General features: G+C 36.4%; 1 protein-coding gene across 1 annotated transcript in view; it reads left to right on the forward strand.

Moving 5' to 3' along the window:
- SYCP1 (synaptonemal complex protein 1) overlaps positions 1–24,606 on the forward strand; it is an 84,063-nt gene extending 59,457 nt beyond the window's left edge. Inside the window, exons 23-33 of the mRNA XM_054712158.1 lie at positions 293–355; positions 524–586; positions 5,161–5,277; positions 5,717–5,827; positions 6,919–7,011; positions 7,964–8,038; positions 9,941–10,000; positions 13,300–13,479; positions 19,310–19,453; positions 24,114–24,203; positions 24,294–24,606. Of these exons, the coding sequence (XP_054568133.1) occupies positions 293–355; positions 524–586; positions 5,161–5,277; positions 5,717–5,827; positions 6,919–7,011; positions 7,964–8,038; positions 9,941–10,000; positions 13,300–13,479; positions 19,310–19,453; positions 24,114–24,203; positions 24,294–24,431 (1,134 nt within the window). The 3' untranslated portion in view covers positions 24,432–24,606. The remainder of the gene's footprint in view (positions 1–292; positions 356–523; positions 587–5,160; positions 5,278–5,716; positions 5,828–6,918; positions 7,012–7,963; positions 8,039–9,940; positions 10,001–13,299; positions 13,480–19,309; positions 19,454–24,113; positions 24,204–24,293) is intronic.
- Positions 24,607–25,654: the final 1,048 nt, after the last annotated feature.

The raw sequence follows: 25,654 nt of genomic DNA on the forward strand, positions 1-25,654 counted from the left end.
AGATAATAAGTACAAGAAGTCTCAGAAATGAAAATGGAATTGTTTTTAAAGTAGTTGAATTCAAATGTTCTTTAAGTATATTAAGAATTGTTAAAAATTTCAAATTTGTATTGAGATAATTGTTAGTAAAATTTGTACCCATTCACATGATTTTAGACATTAATGGAATTATTTAACAATATGATTTTTGAAGTGACTTCTATATTAATTTATGTAATATTTTTATTAGTTTCAAATTACTTATGTTAACTAGAATATTGAGTAAAATAATTATAATTTCTCATTTTTTTAGTGTAACAATTTAAGGAAACAAGTTGAAATTAAAAGCAAGAATATTGAAGAATTCCAACAGGAGGTATATATTGATTCTCAATATCAAAATTATTTTAAAAGATTTTTTTCACTTCAGTTTTAGAGAATAATGCTTTCCTTTCCTGTAGTAATTTCAGTCTAGGTAAGGTGGCAGTGCAAATTTGAATCACTTTGGTAGTAAACGTAATTGTTTATTTTTAACTTTTAACAGAATAAGGCCTTGAAAAAAAGGGGTACAGCAGAGAGCAAGCAACTGAATGTTTATGAGATAAAGGTATTTGGAATCATTATTTTCGTTTTTTAAAAAATAGTAGTAAATAGATAAGAACATAAGAATTTTATTCCTTGTGGTACTTATCTTTCTCTGACTGGCTTATTTTGCTTAGCATAATACTCTCCAGAACTACATGATCTCACTCATATGTGGAATCTAATAACCAAAATAACCTGATGAGTAAAATAGAACCAGAGACATAGAAGCATGGAACAGACTGAGAAATTTCAGCGGGAAGGTGAGGGTGGGAGAGTGGGAGGGGAGTGATTAACCGGGGAGCTTATATGCATACTAGAGGCCTGATGCATGTAGTTCATGCATGAGTAGGGTCCCTAGGACTGGCTGGCGATCAGGGCTGATGGGGGCAGGGTGGGGGGCGCTCGCTGGCACTGCCTTGGCTGGCCTGGTGCTGTCCGCTTGCCAGCCCCACCCCCTTCCACTGCTGGTTGTCTCCCTCTGCGGGGCGATCAGGGGCTCCTGCTGGCACCCACCTTGCCTGGCCTGGGGCCTGGGGCCTGTGGGCTAGGGGCAGCTCCTGCGTTGAGCGTCTGCCTCCTGGTGGTCAGTGTGTGTCATAGTGACCAGTCATTCCACTGGCCATTCTGCCATTTGGTCAATTTGCATATTAGGCTTTTATTATATGCATATATGCATAACCCATGGACACAGACAATAGAATGGTGAAGGCCTGGGATGGGTGGGTACGGGGTGGAGGGGGTCAATGGGAAAAAAACCCCACACAAATAAACAAAGGGACATCTATAATACTTTCAACAATAAAGCTAAATTAAAAAAAATTTATTCCCTTGTAGCAGTTTTCAAACATCTGAGATTGTGGGAATCAGTCCTTTTAATTATAAGAGTGCTTATCTGTGACTTATATGTGTTAAAATCATTTAAGCAACTTAAAAATATATGTGTGGGTATGTATATGCATGTATTCATACTCCTTACCTATACATTAAAAATTAAGGTTGAGCAGGTTTGGGGTGTAGTCTTGGAATCTACATTTTTAAAAGCTCCATATATGGTTATCTTGCTGCATAAGGGTTTTGATAACCACTGAGTTTCTAGGAAACAAATTAAAATCCTGGAATATAAACTCATGATGTCAGGGTCATATTTTGTTTATTTTCTTAGTCCCAATTCCTTGAGATATAATTTACATGTAATAACATGCATGATTTTAAGTATACAATTTGATGAACTTTGACAAATGTTTTTACAAATGTAACAACAATCAAGATCCAGGATTATTTCCATTATCCCAGAAAGTTCCTTCATATTCTTTTATAGTTTAAAACCTACTCCCCAGCGGCAACCAGTATTCTGCTTTTTCTCTCTATAAATTAGCTTGTCTATCTTAAAACTTCCTTTAAATGGAAACATGCCAAATATATTCTCTTGTTATAAGGGTTTATTTTGCTCAGCCTGTTCTGAGATTCACCCAGGTTCCTGTTATCAATAGGTCTTTTATTATTTCTAAGTCATATTCCACTGTATGAATATAACAGATTTGTTTACCTAGTTTCCTGTTAATGGACATTTGAATTGTTTCCAATTTTTAATCATTATGAGTAAAGCTTCTATGAGCATTCTTTCATTGGACATTATTTTTTTATTCTCACCTGAGGATATATTTTCAATTGATTTTTAGAGAGAGTGGAAGGGAGGGAGGTGGGAGGTGGGGGAGAGAGAAACATCGCTGTGAGAGAGATTGGTTGACACATCCCCCTGTCCTACCCTCCCCCCACCAAGATCAAATCTACAACCCAGGTACGTGCCCTTGACTGGGAATTGACCTCAAGACCCTTTGGTCAGTGGGCTGACACTCCAAACAATAAACAGTATGGACATTTTATTTTATTTTATTATTTTTTAATTTTTATTTATTTATTTTAATTTTTTATTTTTAAATTTATTGATTAAGGTGTTACATATGTGTCCTTATTTTCCTCCAGTACCCCTCCCATTCCCCCAACTCATGCCCTCACCCCCCTGTTGTCTGTGTCCATTGGTTAGGTTTATATGCATGCATACAAGTCCTTTGGTTGATCTTTCCCCCTTACCCCCACCCTCCCCTACCTTCCCTCTGAAGTTTAATGGTCTGATCGATGTTTCTCTGTCTCTGTCTCTGGATCTATTTTTGTTCATCAGTTTATGTTGTTCATTATATTCCATAAAAGAGTGAGATCATGTGATATTTATCTTTCTCTGACTGGCTTATTTCACTTAGCATAATGCTCTCCAGTTCCATCCATGCTGTTGCAAATGGTAAGAACTTATTTTTTACTGCAGTGTAGTATTCTGTTGTGTAGATGTACCACAGTTTTTTAATCCACTCATCTGCTGATGGGCACTTAGGCTGTTTCCAAATCTTAGCTATTGTAAATTGTGTTGCTATGCACATTGGGGTGCATATATCCTTTCTGATTGGTGTTTCTAGTTTCTTGGGATATATTCCTAGAAGTGGGATCACTGGATCAAATGGGAGTTCCATTTTTAGTTTTTTGAGGAAACTCCATACTGTTCTCCACCAGTCTGCATTCCCACCAGCAGTGCATGAGAGGGCTGGACATTTTAAAGTAAATGTCTTAGAATAGAGTTGCTGGGTCATAGAGTAGATGTATATATAGTTTTTAAAGAAACAACCAAATCATTTTCCAAAGCGATTTTACACTCCTTATAGCAATGTATGAGAGGTCTAGTTAGTCCATATCCTACTCACATTTGGTGTTGATAGTCTTTTCAGTTTCAGCCATTCTTGAGGGCAGAACCTAGTTTCTTGTTTAGTCATACAATGTCCTACACTTAGTTTCCTGCTCTATTATTGTAATTTTGAAATTTTAAATAATTTATGAAGTATATGTTCCTCCTTTTTATTTTGCATCAAGCTCTGCAAATTATATAGCTGGTCCTGCTTATAGGTATAGTAGTATCCATTGTGGTTTTATTTTTCATTTGTTATAATAGTGTTGACCATTTTTTCATGAACTATTTAGTTATTTGTAGATTTCCTTTATGAAGTACTTAAGTATTTTGTCCTCTTTATTTTTTATTGTGATAAAATACCCATAACATAATATTTACCATTTTAACCTTTAAAAAAACTATACAGTTCATTTACATTATTGTGCAACCAATCCCCAAGACTCTTTTTATCTTGTAAAAATGGAAATGCTATACCCATTAAATAGCTCCCCATTCTCTCCTCCTCACAGTCCCTGGCAACCACCATTCTCTGACTTACGACTACTCTATTTACTTCATATAAGTAGAAAAATATAGTATTTGTCTTTTTGTGACAGCTTGTTCATTTCTGATAAAAAGGCAGAATTTTGATAGAGATTGCATTGAAATCAGGACACTGTCGAGAGAGTGAAAAGACAACCCATAGAATGGAAGAAGATATTTGCAAATCATCCTCTATAATAAAAGGCAAATATGCAAGTTGACCAAATAGTGGAATGACTGGTTTCTGTGATGTGCACTGACCACTAGGGGCAGATGCTCAACATAGGAGCTGCCCCCTGGTGGTCAGTGTGGTCCCACAGGAGGAGTGCTGCTCAGCCAGAAGCCAGGCTCACGGCTGGCAAGTGCAGCGGTGGTGGCAAGAGCTTCTCCTGCCTCCATGGCAGTACTAAGGACCCCCTCAGGGGATGTCAGCCTGCCTAAGCTGGCAAGCGGACATCTCCCAAGGGGTCCTGGACTGCAAGAGGGTGCAGGCCGGGCTGAGGGGCCCCCCGCCCCCCCAGTGCACGAATGTCATGTACCGGGCCTCTAGTATATTTGATGATGATACAACATCTAGCACATAAAAAGACCACTTCCAATTCAGCAGCAAAAGCCAGTCACAGAAGGACAAATACTGCATGTTTCCTCTTATATGAGGTACCTAAAAGAGTCAAACTCAGAAACACGGTTAAAATGGTGATTACCAGGAGTTGGGGGAAGGGAAAAGGGAAGTTATTCCTCAATTTGTATGAGGTTTCAGTTATGCAAGATAAATTAGTTCTAGAGATCTGCTGTACAGCATAGTGCCTATAGTCAACAAATAATGCATTGTGCACTTACAAATTTATTAAGCCCTGACCAGGTTGCTCAATTGGTTGGAACATGTCCTGTATATCAAAAGATTTTTGGTTTGGTTCCCAGTCAGGGCATATATCTAAGTTTCGGGTTTGATCCGCATTTAGGGTATGCATGGGAAGCAATTTATCGATGTTTCTCTCTCACTATATTCCTTCCTCTCTCTCTAAAAAATCAATGAAAATATCTTTGAGTGAGGATTAAAAATAAAAAAAATACATTTTACCAAATGAAAAAAGGAAAATGATCCAACTATAATCTCCATGAATAAGTAATCTTTTAAAAAAATTAATTTCTTTATTGATTAAAGTATCACATATTTGTCCTCATCCCCCCATTCCCATCCCACACCCCTCCCCACGCATGCCCCCACCCATGAATAAGTAATCTTTAAAAGATTCGCAGAACCTCAAAATGAACAATATTGTCAAGAAATCCACAGTATTTACTAATGTTCATGCTACTTTTTTATTTTTTACACAAAGGTCAAGAAATTAGAGTCAGAACTAGAAGGTGCCAAACAAAAATTTAAAGAAATGTCTGACAGCTATAAAAAAGAAATTGAGGACAAAAAGATATCAGAAGAAAATCTTTTGGGAGAGGTAGGAAAATTAAATATGTGTGAGAATTGGTATATTAAAAACTCTGTTTATTAAGTAGCATTTTAAGAGAAAAGTAATACTTAATTTTTAATATGACTTTTAAAAGGTATAATAAATTTATATTAGGGACAGTTTCTTATAGAAGCTAAAAGTATCCTTATTATTCTGTTTGAGTATTGAGCAGTATGTAATTATTTTGAAAAGATTAAATGATCATTACAGTGTTATACTGTCATTTCACTTGATAGAGCACCCTATAATAAACCAAAATAGTAATGCATTTTTTTACTTGGCTTTCCTAAATTTCTGGTGTTTGATTTCTGCATTTTATATACTAGCACATGGTCTCTGCATTTTGTATAATAATATATGGTCTCTAAATTTAAATTAAATTTGTTTTTTGTGTTTAATTTTAATAAACACTTAATTGATTTGATAGGTTGAGAAAGCCAAAGTAACAGCTGATGAAGCGGTACGATTACAGAAAGAAATTGATATACGATGTCAACATAAAATAGCTGAAATGGTTGCACTTATGGAAAAACATAAGGTAATATTTTTCTTTTTGTGTAATGAAAATTATATACTGGAGCCATATTTATGCATAAAATGGTGAAATTAATATAGCATTCTGACTTATCAGAAAAATTAGTGGTAATTTTCTCTGATAATTATAGATATTTATAGTTATAGATATAATTGGAGATAATTATAACTGGAATGCCCTTGATCTCCCATTTCTCTGGGTTTAAATCTTAACCACACAAAGCTTAGCTTGAGTGTTACTTTGAGAAAATCTCTTATGATGGATGGAAGTGGTCATTCTTTATCTGAATTTTCCTAGTATTCTCTTATAGCACTTTCCATCCAGGATATGTGTTTTGTTAATATTTGTATCCTCTATGTGTGTCTAATATACATGAGGCTAAATGAATTTTTATCAGTGGAATAAATAGATGAAAAGCTTAATGTTTGTTGTATTTGTGAGTGTGCTCTATTTTTTACTGTTGTTTAAAGTAATCGTTCTGTTAGCAAATTAAGCCTTATTCTCTTCAGGTGAGCTATATCTACCTATTCATCTTTAAAAATTGTTGCTGCGATAGAACATTACTATGAGGTAACCAGTGAGGATTAAAAAAAACTTTTTAAGTAAGTTTGTGAACTCATAGATTTAAACATATTTGGTGTATTTCAGTCCAATGCAGTTTTTATATTTGTCTCATCTTTGGCTAGTGGGAGCCTCTTCACACTGGTGGCAAGTCCTTTTGACTTGACTTTAATAGTCCTTGATAGCTTGCTTGCTTTCTCTTATAACAACATTTAAGACTCATCATGTATTTCCTACCTCAGATCTGGAATCAGCCACTTTTCTAAGAGGTCCTGTTTTTAAAATTAAGAAATTCAGTGTTTCCAATTAAAAAGAATAATTTCTTGCTCATGTGTTGTTATTTCCAAGACAGTTATCTAGGTTTCATTGTTTATGTAATTAAAAAATTTCAAAAATATGCTTAAATATATACATCACTTAACTCATAGTCATTGTTTTCTTTAAATTTTAAATGCACAAGGATACCAGTCATATTAAAGCATATTAAAGCATAATCTATTTTGGTTCTAAAATGTTTTTTCTGTTTCATATAGCACCAATATGATAAAATCGTTGAAGAAAGAGACTCAGAATTAGGACTTTATAAGAGCAGAGAACAAGAACAATCATCGGTGAAAGCATCTTTGGTGAGATACAGAATAAATAGTCATAAAAGCCAATTTTCATGTTAACATGACTGCTGGTAAAGAATAATATTAAATAAAGCCATAATTTTTTGTTGTTGTTGCCTCCTGCAAGCTCCCCAACAAGGGCCAGAGCCTGCAACTGAGGTACCTGCCCTTGACCAGAATTGAACCTGGGATCCTTCAGTCCAAGGGCCAACACTCTTATCTACAGAGCCAAATCGGCTACAGCTTGACATAATGTTTGAGTTGTAAAATAAAATAAAAAATCTTAGATCTAAAAGGAATCTTATAGTTAAATAGGCTTCCAATTTATTTTTTGAAATGGTGGAATGAACTCTTTTCCCCCCAAAATGAATGCTTATAAACTACAGTTACAAATAAGTTTGGAGCTCTGATTGAGATTGGGAGAACTGGGAAGGGGTAGATTGGGAGAGGATGAGGAGGAGAGATATATAGTATTAACATTTCTTTAGAATCCTATATCATAAAAGCCTAATATGCAAATCAAATGAACAGCAGAACAACTGGTCGGTGGGGGGGGCTAGGCCAGCCGCTTGCCAGTCTGCGCTGGCCCCATCCCCCCATCGGCCCGCTGGTAGCCTCCCGCAGCAGAGGGAGTCCTGACTGTGACTTAGGCCCGCTCCCCAAAGAGCGGGCCTAAACCATCAGTTGGACATCCCCTGAGGGCTCCTGGACTCTGAGAGGGCACAGGCTGGGCTGAGGGATCCACACCCCCCCCCCTCCCCGACTGTGTGAATTTTCATGCACTGGGCATCTACTAAACAATAAAATACTTGTAAAAATGAAATCTTTAGTTACGTTCAGGTAGCAGCCTTCATATTAGTAGGCTTAAAGTATATAAGTAATTTATTTCTCTATAAAATTAAATTTATTTGAAACACTAGTTTGCATTTATATGTATGTAAAAACTTTGTGTTTTTTTTTTCTTTAGGAGGTTGAACTAGCCAATCTCAAAAATGAACTTTCGTCTCTTAGGGAACAACTTGAAATAGAAAGAGAAGAAAAAGTAGGTGTTGTGGCATTATAAAGTAACTAATTGTAAGGTTTAGGTGCAGCCTTATATTTTTGTAAATATGTAATATTGGAAAATAATATGATACATTTGAATAACTGGATTAAAAAATAGAACTTTTCCCCCATTAGCTTTTTTTCCCCCCCAAAAGTATTTATAATTTAGCTTAAAACCAGAAAGTGATGCCTCCTACTTTGTTCTTTCTCAGGATTGCTTTGACTATTTAGGATCTTTTGTAGCTTCATATAAATTTTAGGATTGTTTTTCTACCTCTGTCAGAAGTGCCATTGGTATCTTTTTTTTTTTTTTAAGGGGCGGCTCTTTCTTTTAAAAAAATATTTTTATTGATTTCAGAGAAGAGGCAGAAAGAGAGAGAAACATCAATAATGAGAGAATCATTAATTAGCTGCCTCCTGCATGCCCCCACTGGGGACCGAGCCTGCAACCCAGGCATGTGTCCTTGACCATAACCGAATGCCCAGGACCCCTCAGTCTGCAGGCTGATGCTCTATCCACTGAGCAAAACTGGCTAGAGCAGCCATTGGTATCTTGATAGGGATTGCATTGAATCTGTAGAAGGCTTTGGGTAATATGGACATTTTAATTCTCCAATCCATGAACACTATAACTTTCTTTTGTGTGTGTGTGCGCACGTGTGCGTGCACGCACACGCGTTTTGATTAATTCCACCAATGTCTTGTAGATATTTTTCACTTCCTTGGTTAAATTTATTCCCAAATATTTTATGTCTTTTGATGCTATTGTAAATGGGAGTGTTTTCTTTATTTCTTTTCAGACAATACTGTTAATAGAAGTACTGTTAATATAGAAGTACTACAGATTTTTGTATGTTAATTTTGTATTCTGCAAGTTCACTGAATTTGTTCATTAGTTTTAACATTTTTGGTAGCATCTATAGGTTTTCTCTATATAAAATTATGTCATCTGCAAATAGAAACAATTTTATATCTTCATTTCCAATCCGATGCCTTTTTATATCTTTTTCTTACCTGATTTCTCAGCAGGCCAGTGGGGAGGGAAGGTGGGGGTGAGCAGGCCAGGAGGGGTGGCAGTTGGGGGTGAGCAGGCCAGCAGGGGGGGCAGTTGGGGGTGATCAGGCTGGTGGGGGGGCATTTGGGGGCTAGCAGGCTGGCGGGGGGTCATTTGGGGGCTAGCAGGCTGGTGGTGGGGTGCAGTTGAGAGTGAGCAGGCCAGCAGGCAGAGTGGTTAGGGGCAATCAGGCAGGCAGGCAGGTGAGCGGTTTTCCTATAGTTCTGTGCATTGGAACTTTCCATTCTCTGATGTCTTTAAGGCTCCCAAGGCTGTAACAATTCTTTTTTCTAGATGATTGTCATATTAAAGACCTACTACATATTCTTTTCTATAGGACAGGTTTCTTTTCTTTTTTTTTAAACTTCTGAATAGATACACCCTAATCTCCAGTAAAAGTGATGTATTATTTCCCAAGCATTTTTTGCTTTTCTATACTTTATCCTTCATCTCTTAATCTCATGTTGAAAGTTCATTATTTAAGAACAACACACAGAGAAAAAGTGAATTATACCTCTAAAGGCACATAATATTTCGGATCTCTTAGCAGCTCTTTATAGTTAGTTACCTGTGTGTATTTCCTTACTTTATAAATATGGTCCATCCACTTCATTTTATGAATGAGAAAGTTGTGATTAAAGTTTTTAAGAGACTTACTCTTAAGATATTTGAAACTAAATAACATTCCTGTAGAGAAGAACTAGTTCATTTTTCTATTTACTTTTTATTATTTTTATAAAATTTGTAGGTCAGTATTTTTTTCTTGTTCATACTTTGATAATAGAAACATTCATTGTGGTAATAGTAATGATTACATTGTATGTACTTGATATTCATTTTTAATAGGAAAAACTCAAAAGAGAGGCAAAAGAAAACACAGTTACTCTCAAAGAAAAAACTGACAAGGTAAGAGTTTTATATAATTTTCAGTTTTCTTTATAACCAATTCATTTTCTAACATTTACTTAGAAAATTTTTTTTGTTCATAAATAGGAAAAAAACATTTAAAATATATCACACAATTTCATTTCCTAAATTGTTTCTTGCTATTTATTAAAAAGCATTTGCTAAAAACTTTAAAGCAGTTGTCACTTGGAGATTTAGAGAAGTTTTCAACCTTCTATAATTTTAATTACAGTATTATCTTAAATTAGGTAAATTTGTGTTTCTTGAGCATTTTCTAATGTTTAGAGGCAAAAAATTTTCCTTAAAAACTCCAAAGCTTATATTTAGATTATGTCTAGTTTTGGGTTTGAGAGGCCTAAATAAATGATATCCTGCTTTTCTTACTTAAGTCTGAACCAATCGAGAAAGACAATGAAAACCAATATAATATCTTTGTTATTGATAAGTAATATTGGAGAATGTAGCTTTTATTTGAAGGTAAGGGGATTTCTTAATCCTGAAATCCCAAATTAGACATATTTGTCTACTTTGTCACAGTAGATCTGAACTGGGACAAGTTATCCACTTAAAAATGGCTGCTCTTGTAAAACATATGGCATAAAGGGGAGGAGAACAGAATGTGTATCTTCCTTTGGTATCAAGAGTAAGAGTAAGGAAGGGTTTAAACTATATTTGTCCAGTTTCTCCTTTCAAATTCACTAGTCCAATTAAGTTATTATTCTTCCCCTAAGGAAACAGAGGTTAGGAATGTTACCCTCGTGTTGCTTCCTACACATGGAAGGAAGCACCACGTATGTGGAAGAGGGATACCCCTCCCTCAGCTTCTAACACATTACAGAAGAATTCTAAATGCAAGTTTTAATGATTAAACATTCTTTCTACACAGTGATGTAGTTAATCTAAGTCCTAAGTCCCCACAGAGGTTGCTTTTGACTATAAACTGAAAGTGACAGTAGTTGAGAACAGTTGAGTTTTAGGTATCCAGCGGTCGCCAACCAGTGGTCCGCGGACCACTGGGTGGTACGTGAGGTCCAAAGGTTGGCGACCTCTGTATACAACAATTTTGTTGTATTTGGGTTCAAAGAAAGAGAAGGAAAGAAATAAAATACCATTGGATGAATATTGAGTGCTTCATATGTTCCAAATACTGGGTAGGCACTTTAAAAAATATTTGGAGAAATTATTGTCATATTAAAATTAGCCAGCAGAATTAGGTAATAGTCTAAGGGAAGTGTCGGATAAAGATAAATAAATTGGTTAAACTCTAATATTTATTTCCAAATATAGAATGTATTCATACTATGCAGGTATATATCCCAATTTGTTATAAAGTTGTTTTGACTCATGTATAATTCCACTAATATATGCCTATTATTTATATCTATAATCAAGTAGATTAGTAAATGCCTTATATTGTGTCTGGGGTCTGGATATATATGGAAAAAATTGAGAAAATGAAAAAAGAAATAATGTTAATATGCTTTTATTTGCTATTCTTTATTCCAAAATTATGGAAATATCACAAGTCTATATAATAATCATTAGGTTTATCAAACATTTCTGAGTTTGGGCAAGTTACTTAACTTTCTCATGCCTCAGTACCCTCATTTATAAAGGGGTAATAATAGTACCTATTTCCTAAAGTTGTTATGAGGATTAAATGAAATAGTATTTGTAAAGCATTTAAAATAGTGCTTATTAGCACATAGGAAATACCATATAAGTGCTTAAAAAGTACAACAGAGAAAATCATGAATGTTCTGAATATATGCATCACGGGAAGTGTAACCTTTAGAAAAGAAGGTAACTTGTAGGAAAGTGCATACATTTCCATGATGTATTATGAAGAGGGTTATTTCAGTATTCTAGAATGAGGAGGGGCGGTTGCATTTTCTTTTAGGCTACCAGGCTACCCAGGAAATGTTAATTCTCCGACATGGCCACATGGTGGTGTAGTTGCCATTATCAGTCCTTTTTGGGGAGAAACATTTGTCCATGAAAGCAGTTACATTTTGGAGACTACTAATGAAGCCAGAGAGCAGAATAACTTGGTTTTCATTAAAATTGTGCTATCAACTATGATCTATAAATGTTTAGGAAAAATAATACAGAAGTGCAACTGTGAAAAAATGTTACTAAGATTCATACCTACTGGAAAAAGGACTATAAAGTGAGATCACTAAGGCTAGTCAAGAAACCTACAAATCACCTTATTTAGCTCCTTGATTATATAAACGGATAAATTTAAGCCTGTAGATACTTAATGACTTGGTTAAAATCACCTTGCAAAGTAGTAAAAGTTCCTGGAGAAAAGAGCATACTTGACTCCTATTTCAGTGTTTTTTATAGTACTTGTGGTCATGTCATAGTCCTGCACCCTGTACCCTGTACCCTCCTAATTTGAATAATGATCTATTCTCACTGCAGATTCAACCACCAACCTTTTGAAAGTGTAGCCTCCCCCACCTTTTTGTTGTTGTGTGTGCCACTTCATTCTTTCTTGTGAGTGGTTGCCTTGATTGTATTCATGGATATGATGGTAACCAACAAAAGTGGTAAAATAATAAGTAATAGGCATGAGTTTCACATAGGGTTCCACTAAAGCAGCTATTGTTACTAGCTTTTACTGGAAAGCTAGGTCAGGTGCTGAGGGAAAGATATATAAAGGTAGAGAGAAGGAAACCAAATAAATTGAGTTGAAATAATATCTAAGTATTTAGAGTAAATTTGCAATTTATTTTCAGAGTTGAAGCAAATAGCTACTTTATCATTTTTTCCTGATAATTTCTCTAGTTCTTTGCTATCATAATTTTTGTTCCCCCATTTTTTTTGAGGGGGGTAAAATTGGTGGATAGGAAAAAGGTGACATTTATTAATAGATAAGAGAAGATAAGAAAGCATAAAAGAGAATGAATGGAAATGAGAATAAATCTCCCTCTAGTTTTTAGACTATTAGAATAAACCACGGATTAAGGCATTTTGCCACCAGGAATAGAGATTTTTCTTTATAGAATCCTCAGTTTTTGATCAGATAGAGTTGAGATATCTTCTTTGGTTTCATAGCAGCTCCCTGAAGATAGGAATGGGCAGATACCATTTTCATCTTAAATAGGAAAATAAAGTGACAAAAAATGAGTTAATTATTTAATTTAATCAGTATGTAATTTATTCAAAGTTATCTAATCAATAATAAATTTGGGGGTAAATTTTAGTTTATTCCTGTTATTTCTACTAGTTGCTACACTGTAATTTAAATGATATTTAACGATGATTTTATTCATTTCTGCTGTCTAATACAGAAAATACAGACATCTTTATCGGAAACACTTACAACCAATTATCGGAAATTTGATCCTAAAGCAACTCCTTCACAAAATATACCTCGAAACTTCACATCAGCTGATTATGGCAAACCCAAAGAAAAAAAAGACAATCTGAGGACACCTGCCAAAAGTACTTTATCTGAATCATTACCAAAGGTTGGTTGGTAAAATTTCAAAAGAAGTAGTAATTTTTAAATTAAAAAAGACAATTTGGTGTTACATATCACATATCTAGTATCAGACATACTAGTAGATATAAAACCAATTTCTTAAAAGTTTCAATTTTTTGTGATACCAACATGAAATGTGTGTGTGTGTGTGTGTGTTTTTTCTGTCACTGTCCACAACTTAATGGCATCTTGGCAGCTTTCATAACTTTCTAGCATTCACCAATGTATAGGTCCCTGATGTGGGAAACTGGTTCTGAGTTGACATTTTCCAGTGTTACCCCAAGTTACCTCCACATCTTCTTGCTGCTGGATTCTTTACTGAGCAGTCAGCGCTCATGGAGCAGGTGCTGCTAGCAAAGTAGCTTAATTCTAGCTGCCTTCCACATGTTCAACTAATTCATGGGGAATTCATTCATCCTTTCCATGATAAATGGCAGTGTAGAATGCTCTACTTCTGATCTCTCCTTCTCTTCTCTGCCACCCATCTCTCTGATTTCTTTTTACTCTGCTCAGCCAGACATAGAGACAGATAAACTAATTTTTTACCTAGGTTTATATCCGACTCGGGAGTGAGATGCCAACCTCACCTTGAAGGCACACCTAGTCTTTCTAAGGTTGCTGTTAAGAGTTATTTCCTCACCTGTCTTGGGAGTTGAGGGGAAAAGTATCTCCACCCCTCTAAGCTAAAATATTATGTCGTTCTCTCCCAATTTCCTTAATATAACTGGGAATAAGGAAGTTGTTTGGTGATTGTAAGGCTTGCTTTTACGTAAAACACTTTTTAGTAAGCCCCAGAGAAGGATCTGGCCTTAATTATAGGTCACTTTGTTTAGAATATCTGTTACTAGCACTTTCCCCCTCAGCTGTGTACCCCTGTTGACAATTCCAGAGCAAAAGGAAGAGTTCCACTCATATCCTGTTATCTCTCTCTCTCTCTCTCTCTCTCTCTCTCTCTCTCCCTCTCCCCCCGAGGCCCGATGCACAAAATTTGTTGAATTTGTCTTCCATTCTTTTCAGCTACCTTATGACCATTTCTCTGAATTCTTTCTCTGACAGGTTGCTTGCCTCCATTTCGTTTACTTCCTTTTCTGGTGATGTCTGCTTTTCTTTCTTATGCGGGCTATTTCTTTGTCTCCCCATGGTCTTTCTTCTATGGATGTCTGGTTATGTAGTTCTCTTTCTCCTTTCTGTGGTGGGGTGTAGAGCTCCTCTGAATCCGCGTATTTGCGCCAATTGGGGACCGGTGTTCTGGGGTTCGCAGCTGTTTGGTGGGTGCTGCAGTTGTAAATTTTCAGGCTTCCAATAAGATCCACTTTCCCCTTCAAGATGGCGCCGTCTCCGCGTCCGAGTGGGTCGCTCTGGGAGGGAACCCAGCAGCAGCCGGGGCTGCCCGGTCAGGGGAACCCCGTCCAGCAGTCCCCCACCTTCTCCTAGAGTATAGCTGTCCCTTAACTCGCCAACAAACACTCCCCGTGCGACCCTCCGCTGTTCATTCTTTCTGCTCCAAGACAAGGCTCAGGACAAGTCTGTCTATTCTGCTGCCATTTTTTTGTGTTCCCCCCCCCCCCAAATGCACAAAATTTGTGCAAGGGGCTCAGCCCTTGCAGCTGTGACAGCTTGCCTCGGCCCTTGCAACCCCGGCTTCATCCAGAAGGTCATACGGCTGTCTGGTCTAATTAGCATATTATGCTTTAATTATTATAAATTATCCAACTCATAGAAGTTATGAAAATTAATTTACATAGCTTAGAGAGGCTTTTATATAAAGCTATTTTCCTGTATTTACTACTATATTATTCAGAATATGAAATGATTTCTATTAAAGAATGACCTTACTTTAAAAAACTTTTATTTGAAATATATGAAAGAAGAATGCAACTTGATGAATTTTTATAAAACCAAACATAACCTTGTAACCATCACTCAGATTAAAACATGAAATGTTATCACCTCAGAAGAGCTTCTTATTCCCTCTTCCAGTTACTAGCCCTCCCCCAAGCCAACTTTTTTTTCAGTAATACTTTTAATTACATGATTAATTATACAATTTCTACTGTTCAATATCTATACTAGTAAAAGGGTAATATGCTAATTAGACCAGACACCTTCCGGACATCTTCCAGACGTCCTTCCAAACAAAGCCACAGTGGCAGGAGCTGAGGTTAGGGGAGATCAGGCTGGCAGTGGGAGCAATTAGGGGGCGATCAGGCTGACAGGGGAGGGCAGTTAGGGGCTATCAGGCTGGCAGGGGAGAGCAGTTAGGGGTGATCAGGCTGGCAGGAGAGCAGTTAGGGGGCGATCAGGCCAGCAGGCAGAGGTGGTTAGGGGCGATCAGTACTATAATGAGATGGGCATATCTTCTGACATTTAATTCTAGGCAATTGAGGTAATTTCCTACACAGTTCCAACTTATAATATTAGGTGTATTATCTGTTTTTGCATTTTCTATAAATAGAACTATGTATTTTTTGCTTTGGCTTTTTTTCCACTTAATATGTTTGTGGGTTCATCGATATTGTTGCTTGAAGTTGTAGATTAGTTTTATTTCTATATAGTATTTCATTGTGAGTCTGCACAACAGTTTTTATATTGTATTGTTAATAGACATTTGGGTAGTTTCCAGATTGGGTTTTATGTATAGTGTTGCTATAAAAATTCTAGTACTTAACATGTATGCATTCTAGTACTTAACATGTAGGTTGGATATGTCTCTAGGAGTGAAATTGTTGGGTTATAGGCTTATGCATAATGCACTCTATCTTAATAGATACTATCTTGAGTTGTTTTTACTCTGATACAAAATGTATGTGTGTGTTTCCTTACACTTCAGTTCTCTAACTCTCCAGACACTAACTGGGTGTCCTACAATTTGATTCTGTTCTGACACTATCTATCTGGACTTAATGTAAACACCCCAGATTAAGGGCTCAATCCCACAAGGCTCCCACTTCAGATGCCAGTCACAGTGTTGGCTTGCTACCATTTGTACTACTGACCAGCTGGCTATTAATTGGGGGTTCCTATAACCCCCTCCTCAATTTGCTAGTATGACTCTCAGTACTAAGGAAATTACTCACTATTTCCAGTTCATTATAAAGGACACAATTCAGGAACAGCCAAATGGAAAACATGCATAGTAAAAAAATGAAACTAAGGAAGAAATCAGAAATTATCTTGAGACAAATGAAAATGAATACACAACAGTCCAAAACCCATGGAACACAATGTTAAGCAGTCCTAAGAGGGAACTGGATGAAAGAAGGTGAAGGGATTAGCCAAAAAAACATATATGCATAACCCATAGACACAGACAACAACAGTATGGTGATGGCCCAAGGGAAAGGGTAGCTGGGTGGAGGTGTCAAATAGGGAGAATAGGAAGACATCTGTAATAGTGTCAACATTAAAAATAAAGAAAAAAATTTAAAAATAACATATTTACAAAGTCCAATGACTAGGCTTCCTTAGAGATAGATTCTGTTGATCCCTCATTTTCCCATGTAAGGGCCATAATTTCTGTTTGGTTTTTTTTTTTTTGCATGTCTCATTTTTTTCTTGAAATCTGAACATCCTACCTAATAAAAGGGAAGTATGCAAATAACCATCACTCCGCTACACCCACGATTGGGCCGGTGGCAGGCTGGGGGCGGGACTTGGGGTGGCCAATTGGGCTGACAGGATGAGCGGGGGGCGGGGGACTCACTCGTGAGTCCCTGCCCCCTGTTCCTCCCGCCGGCCCCAACAGCCGGCACTGCTGGAGGACAGATGGAGCCGGCAGAAGGCACCGATGGTGGAACTCGGGGTGGCCAATTGCGTGGCTGCCAGCAGCAGTTTTCCGCCAGCAGCAGTTTTCCTCTGGCCACCCGCTGATCGGAGCACCTCCTGATCGGAGTTCCTCTCAGGGTGGCCGATCGCGCTGGCAGGAGGCGCTCTGATCGGCGGGTGGCCAGAGGAAAACTGCTGCTGGCGGAAAACTGGTGCTGGCAGCCAGGTGAAGGAAGGTCTACTGCACGAAACTTCGTGCAACGGGCTTCTAGTAAAAAATAATATAATGTGAGCTCTGGGAATCAGATTCTACCCTCTCCTCTGGGTTTGTTGTTGCTTCTCCTTGTCATAGTTGTTATTGTTTGTTTAGTTACCTTTCTAAACTAATCCTGTAAAGTTTATATTCTTTTAGTTCCATTGAAGTCTCTACTTGGTTAGCTTTATGTTCAGCTAATGTTTGAACAGATATCTCCTTAAAAGCTTGGACCAACAAATCTCCCAAACTTTGCCATGGACTATTTGTTAGGGCATCCACTCAGCTAGATAGTTGACAACTCAGCCTTAGCCTTCAATTCCTGCTTGTGCAGACCCTCAAGATCTGACAGAGGTAAGAGCTTAGGGCCTTTTCAGGTCTTTACTGCGCTACTCATAGCCCTGTGCATGTGCATGGCTTTCTATATTTTCAGGCGTATGTCAGAGCTTTCCAAAAACCCTTTGGACATCTCATTTACAAGCTGTACTCCTAAATTTTTGTGTAACCTATCATTTACCCCAACTGATAGTCCTTGTCTCAGTGAGCTACTAAGTTAAAACACTTGCCTGTAATTGTTTTTAAGAAATGCTACTCCCTAACCCACACACACCAAGTTGAAAGTTTTTTTTATTGAGTGAGCTCTGAATCAGGTCAAAAACAAAACTGCCTTGTAAGTGAGGTCTTCCAGAGAACTGCTGTACAAGTCAAATAAGGACAGCCCTTTGGGAATACAGCTTTGAAAGAACCCCTATATGGCTGCCAGGCTGGACCACGAATATGGGCTGTCATTTTTTTTTTTTTTAATATATTTTATTGATTTTTCCACAGAGAGGAAGGGAGAGGGAGAGAGAGTTAGAAACATCAATGAGAGAGAAACATCGAACAGCTGCCTCCTGCACACCCCCCACTGGGGATGTGCCCGCAACCAAGGTACATGCCCTTGACCGGAATCGAACCTGGGACCTTTCAGTCCACAGGCCGACGCTCTATCCACTGAGCCAAACCGGTTTCGGCTGGGCTGTCATTTTTTAAGGGTAACATAGAGCTGGAGGGCAGAGGATGGGACAAGGAAAAGTTAATGGAAAATAGCTCCAGGTTTTGGCAAGCTTTGGTTAATTCAAAGAGATCTGAAAAAGCTGACACCATTTTTATCAGTATTTTCTTTGCTTTATGAGAGAGCGAATTTTTGGAGCTTCTTACTCTGTCATTTTTGCTGATTTCGCGGACCTTACTTTATAAAGATACTTTTTAAAAATTATAAAACTTACAGGGCAATACGGAATAACAAACAATGACTAATGTGAATTACTTTACCAACAAAAAATTGGCAAACTTATTTTCTTATAAATAAGGATTTTTGTTGAGAGAGCAATGCTCACTCAGTTCTTTGGTTTTAATAATTGCTAGAAAAATTAAACTCCCTCTTAAGATTGGTGATTGTTAAAACTGTAGTGTTTTTTTCTCTTCCTTTCACTCTCTCCCTCTCCACCCTCTAATATCTTCTTCAGTAAGTTCAAGGGAAAGAGAAAGTTCACTATTGTATATTATTTTTAAAGAAAGTTATACAAGTTTTATTACGGAGAACATATAAATTAAATTCTTATCCAAAATTTACACTTCATAAACATGCTAACAATAATGGAGAGTTATTGATTACTAAAGACTCAACTTGCCTTTGTTAACAACATATGTTTTATTTGATGGGATAATGTGTTGTTTTTCTTTTTGGGTAGGCATATACTGTGAAGACACCAACGAAACTAAAAATCAATAATGTGTTGTTTTTCTTTTTGGGTAGGCATATACTGTGAAGACACCAACGAAACTAAAAATCCAGCCAAGAGAAAACAAGAATGCACCCATTGAAGAAAATACTAAAAAGAGAAAAATGGTCTTTGAGTTTGATATTAATTCAGATAGTTCAGAATCTGCTGATCTTCTGGTAAACACATTGCAGATAATTAGTATTTATTATTTGTTTACATTATTGTCTAATTTATTTCTTGATAAAGAAATATCTATCATAATATTTATCAATACTAAATACAGTAGAACTTTATTATAACAGAATCCTAGGCTTTTATAGCATTTTGAAAATATTAGGGTTCAAATAATTTCTCTAAAATTTAGAAAACATGGCATTTTGAAATACTTGATATAACATAGTTGCATTTGAAATAATTAACCATATTGTTTTCCAACAGTGTTATAAAGGAGCTTTTACTGCATTTTCTTTTTCTTTTTAAAAAAGAAAGGTTAGCCCTAGCCAGTTTGGCTCAGTGGATAGAGCATCGGCTTATGGACCAAAGGGTCCCAGGTTTGATTGTGGTCAAAGGCATGTACCTTGGTTGCAGGCTCTTCCCCGGCCCAGGCCCTGGTCAGAGCTTGTGCAGGAGGCAACCAATTGATGTGTTTTTCCTCAAATCGATGTTTCTCTCTATCTTTTCCTCTCTCTTCCACTCTCTCTAAAAATCAATGGAAAAAGATCCTCAGGTGGAATTAACAAAAAGAAGGAAGGTTAGGCCCTGGCAGGTGTGGCTCAGTTGGTTGGAACATTGTCCCATACACTGAAAGGTTGCAGGTTCAATTCCTGGTTAGGTCACATACCTGTCTGTGGGTTCCATCTTCAGTTGGGGTGCATATGGGAGGCAACCATCAGTGAGTGGTTCCCCTCCCCTCCCCTCCGTTACACTTTCTATCTTTCTAAAATCAATAAGCAGGCCCTCAAGTGAGGATTTAAAAAAAAAAAGTGAGTAAATATTTCTGCAGCCAAATTTGTTATTCAGGGACCCTCTTGATTTTGCATATTATACGTGTTCCTTACATGCTCCTTTATTTTACTCCACTTATTGGTTGAAATCTATATCAAGGTATTGGTTGACAACTGTAACATTATCGATTTTAAAGAGTTAATGTATTAAAGATGGCCTGTTTAAGGAGGATATTTCTCTTAGCAGTTTTTTTTTTATTGTTTAAAGTATTACATATGTGTCCTTTTTCCTCAATTGACCCCCCTGACCCCTGTCATCCCCGAGGGCAAGCCCCCACTGCCCCAGTGTCTGTGACCATTGGTTATGCCAACATGCATGCATACAAGTCCTTTGGTTGATCTCTAACTGCCCCCCTACCCTGGCCCTTGTCTCTGCATCTATTTTTGTTCATCAGTTTATGTTGATCATTATATCCCACATATGAGTGAGATCATGTGATATGTATCTTTCTCTGACTGGCTTATTTTGCTTAACATAATGCTCTCTAGTTCCATCCATGCTGTTACAAGTGGTAAAAGTTTTTTATAGCAGCATAGTATTCCATTGTGTAGATGTACCACAGTTGTTTAATCCACTCATCTGCTGATGGGCACGTAGGCTGTTTGCATATCTTAGCTATTGTAAATTGTGCTGCTGTGAACATAGGGGTGCATATATCCTTTGGTGTTTCTGGTTTCTTGGGATATAGTCCTAGAAGTGGGATTACTGGGTCAAATGGGAGTTCCATTTTTAACTTTTTGAGGAAACTCCATACTGTTTTCCACAGTGGCTGCACCAGTCTGCATTCCCATCAGTAGTGCACGAAGGTTCCTTTTTCTCCGCATCCTCGCCAGCACTTGTCGTTTGTTGATATTTATTCTGACAGGTGTGAGATGGTACCTCATTGTTGTTTTGATTTGTATCTCTCAGATGATTAGTGACTTTGAGCATGTTTTCATATGTCTCTTGGCCTTCTGTATGTCCTCTTTGGAAAAGTGTCTATTTAGGTCCTTTGCCCATTTTTTTGATTGGATTGTTTATCTTCCTTTTGTTAAGTTGTATGAGTTCCCTGTAAATTTTGGAGATTAAACCCTTATCTGAGATAGCATTGGCAAATATGTTCTCCCATGCAGTGGGCTTTCTTGTTTTGTTGATGGTTTCTTTTGCTGTGCAGAAGCTTCTGATTTTGATGTAGTCCCATTTGTTTATTTTTTTCCTTAGTTTCCATTGTCCTAGGAGCTGTGTTGGTAAAGATATTGCTACGACATATGTCTGATATTTTGCTGCCTATGGAGTCTTCTAAGATTTTTATGGTTTTCCATGTTACATTTAAGTCCTTTAACCATTTTTGAGTTTGTTTTAGTGTATGGTGTAAGTTGGTGATTTAGTTTCATTTTTTTTGCATGTATCTGACCAAATTTCCCAGCACCATTTATTGAAGAGACTGTCATCACTCCATGACTACACATGAAAATCAGTTATGTTTCTATACACTAGCAATGGATAAAAAACACACAATTCCATTTATAATAGCATCTAAAATACAAAAAAAGACTTAGGAACAAATGTACCTAAGAAAGCGAAAGACTTATGATACACTGAAAATTAGAAAACATTGCTGAGAGAAATTAAAGAAGACCTAAAGGAATGGAAAAAAATTGTGTTCATGGATAGGAAGACTTATAATTGTTAAGATATTGATACTACCAAAGCAGTCCACAGATTCAATATAACCGCTATAAAAATTCCATTGGTCTTTTTGGCAGAAATGGAAAAGCTAATACTGAAATTCATATTATACAATCTTAGAAAAGAAAGGTAACATTTGGGGACTCAACAGTTCTTGACTTTGAAACTGACTACAAAAGCCAGTAATTATAAGTTACTTAGTACTGTCATAAGGACAGATATAGACCAGTGTGATAAAATAGAGAGCCCAGTAATAAATCCTCACATATATAGTCAATTGATTTTTGACATTCAATGGGGGAAAGGACAGTTTTTTCAACAAATGGTGCTAGGAAATCTGTACGCAAAAGAATGAAGTTGGACTCTTACCTTACACAAAAATTGACTCAAAATGAACCTAACACCCAAACGTAAGGGCTAGAATTCTGAAACTCTTAAATGAAAGCATTGGGAGAAATCTGAATGACATTGAATTTGGCATTGACTTTATGGATATGGTACCAAAAAGCACAGGCAAGAAAAGAATAAATAAATTGGACTTCATCAAAATTAACTTATGTGCATCCAAGGTCACTAATATTAAAAAACTGAAAAGACAAGCTAAAGAATCAGAGAAAATATTTGCAAATCTTATATCTGACAAGGGGTTAATATCCAGAGTACATAAGGAACTGCCATGCGATACTCAATGACAAAAACCACCCAATTAAAAAATGGGCAAAGGACTTGATTAGACATTTGTCCAAGACATACAAATATAAAAATGGTTGATAAGAGCATGAAAAGATGACTGCTATAGAATTACAAGGACAGACAAGGTTTTGTTGTTCTAAGTTTGGTTAAATTATTTTCATATGGTTAGTAATGAATGATCAGTTACTGTGCACTAAGTAGAGTTTTAATGATAGTTCACAATATACTTTCAAAATAATTTCTCTTTTTCAAGCTGGTCAGTTGGTGCATACTGGTTCTGAACATATCCAAATAGATAATTCTTTATGACTTTGAATTCTGCTAAAATCTTAGAATTCATGAAGATACTAATATTTTTCTTCTATGAAGCCTCTGAAGTTTTTGTTAAATGTGACTTTAATGAGCAGGAAGAGATAATGTGAACTGATTGCTTACCTGACCAAATTTGTGTAGCTTATTCATTAAGAAAATGGATTCTGCCTGGCTGGTGTGGCTCAGTGGTTGAGCATTGATTTATGAACCAGGAAGTCATGGTTTGATTCCCAGTCAGGACACATGTCTAGGTTGCAGGCTCAAGCCCCAGTAGGGGGCATGTGGGAGGCAGCCAATCAATGATTCTCATCATTTATGTTTCTGTCTCTCTCTCCCTCTCCCTTCTGCTCTGAAGTCAATATCTATATATCTCTATCTCTATCTCTATCTCTCTCTATATCTATCTCTATCTATCTCTATATCTATCTATCTATCTATCTATCTATCTATCTATCTATCTATCTATCTATCTATCTTTGATTTTGGAGCTAGCCTACCTGCATTTGAATCGTGGTTCCACCTCTAACTAGCTGTATAATCTTGTGCAAGTTACTTAATGTTTGTGTCTCAGTTCCTCCCCTATTTAAAATGAGGATAATAATATACCTACTTCACAAAATTGTATTAAAACTAATTAAAATATGCAAAGTGCTTAAGACAGTGCCTGACATAAAGAAAGTACTAAATAAGTGTTAGCTAGTATTACTTGGGAGGATTACAATATTCATAAATTGATTAACTGATATTTTAATTTTTACGTGATTATAAATGCTTCTTATATAGTACTTAAGTGTGAGTTGTGTAAGTAGGCTGGGGAGTAAGGGGAGGAGAAGGTGGTAATAAAAAGACTCTGAAACTGAAACCGAAGTTAGAAAAATACTATTCACACGCAGCTTGTATTTTATATAACCTTTCAGGAATATAGTTAATAGGATCAAAATCTAGGTTTTTGGCAGAATGAGGCTATTTTGTCATAGTCTTCTTTCTTTAGTCTTCTTTTTTGTCTCTTTTTTCTTTTTTCTCTCTCTCCCCTCTTTTCTTTCTTCCCCCCTCCTCCTCCACTTTCCCCCCCTCCTCCTCTTCATACGTGGTATATAGAAAAAAATGTAATATTTATGATGGCAAAACCCAATTTATATTTTTGTATTTTTCTTTAAGACCATGGTTTCAGAGGAAGAGAAATTGAAAAATCTATGCAAGAATAATTATTCAACAACTTCTCATTTTTGTGTCAGAACACCGAAAAAGGTAACTTACAAATTTATTTCAGAAAGCAAATTTCAAAAGCTGGACTTTAATTTTTTAATTAAACATATTATGATTTTATTTTGAATTCAGACCCCTTCATCTCTAACAGCCCTTGGATCTGCGCCGAAGTTTGGAGCTATGAGGAAAATGCGGGATGACCGTTGGGCTGTAATTGCTAAAGTGGATAGGAGAAAAAAACTAAAGGAAGCAGGGAAGCTATTTGTTTAATTTCAGAAAATCGGTGTGATTAAGGATGCTAATAACAAAATTTATAGTTAACTTTTTCTCACTTTATAAAGAGCCAAACTTTTTCTGTAATTGAGGCTTTTTAATGTTTGCATACATTATTTCTTTATATTTTGGTATAAATGTGAAATAACTACATGTTATCTAAAAAATTGTATTCAGGTAATTAGATGATTTTATTTTGTTTTTACCTTTATTTGTTATTCATGAAAAGTGTTTTGGCTAAGTTTCCAAATTTTAAAGTTAGCCATTGAATGCTAGGAATAGACTATTGAGATTTACTTTTAATTCTTTACTATTAAAATATTTTGAATGCAAATAAATGCTTCTCCTTGATTCTGTATATAGCAACACTACTTACTATCAATTAGCTGTATCGTTTAAGAAAAAAATTGAAAGGAGTTTAATAAACAGATTTTGTTGCAAATGGCAGATTATTCTAATGTGACTCTGACAGATAATTCAGACTTCAGATGGATAAACTGATTTTTAAAAAAGTATCTGTTGTACAAGATTTTAGAATTTCATGGAAGTAGAACATCTTGCAAGCTATCACACTCACTCTTTGAGGAGGGTAAAATATTAATAAGTCTCATTCATAGACAGCTAACCATTAAAATTTTGATAATACTGCCGAAACCGGTTTGGCTCGATGGATAGAGCGTCTGTCTGCGGACTGAAGGGTCCAGGTTCGATTCCGGTCAAGGGCATGTACATTGGTTGCAGGCACATCCCCGGTGGGGGTTGTGCAGGAGGCAGCTGGTCGATGTTTCTCTCTCATCGATGTTTCTAGCTCTCTATCCCTCTCCCTTCCTCTCTGTAAAAAATCAATAATAATAAAAAAACTTTGATAATACTATTCATTTTTTAAAATCTAGAGTTCATTTTATCCAAAGTTTACAGTTCTGAAGTAGCTTTACCTAGTTTATAAAATAGACAATTTTTTTAGTTGCTGAAAAAAGGCTATACCTGTATGACTTCCTAAATTACTTCACTTGTCCAACATTCATTGTTGAATATTTATGGAGTGTCTACCTAAGGATGAAGCATAATTCTAGATACTGGGATACAACCATGAGCAAAACAAAATAAACCCTCTGCTCTTCTAGAGCTTACATTTTAGTGAGGGAAATAGACAATAAACAGAATAAATAAATGAAACATACAGTATATTAGTTAATGGTAATTGCTAAGGAGGAATAAGA

The sequence above is a fragment of the Eptesicus fuscus genome, chromosome 22, assembly GCF_027574615.1.
Source record: "Eptesicus fuscus isolate TK198812 chromosome 22, DD_ASM_mEF_20220401, whole genome shotgun sequence".
Lineage (NCBI taxonomy): Eukaryota > Metazoa > Chordata > Mammalia > Chiroptera > Vespertilionidae > Eptesicus > Eptesicus fuscus.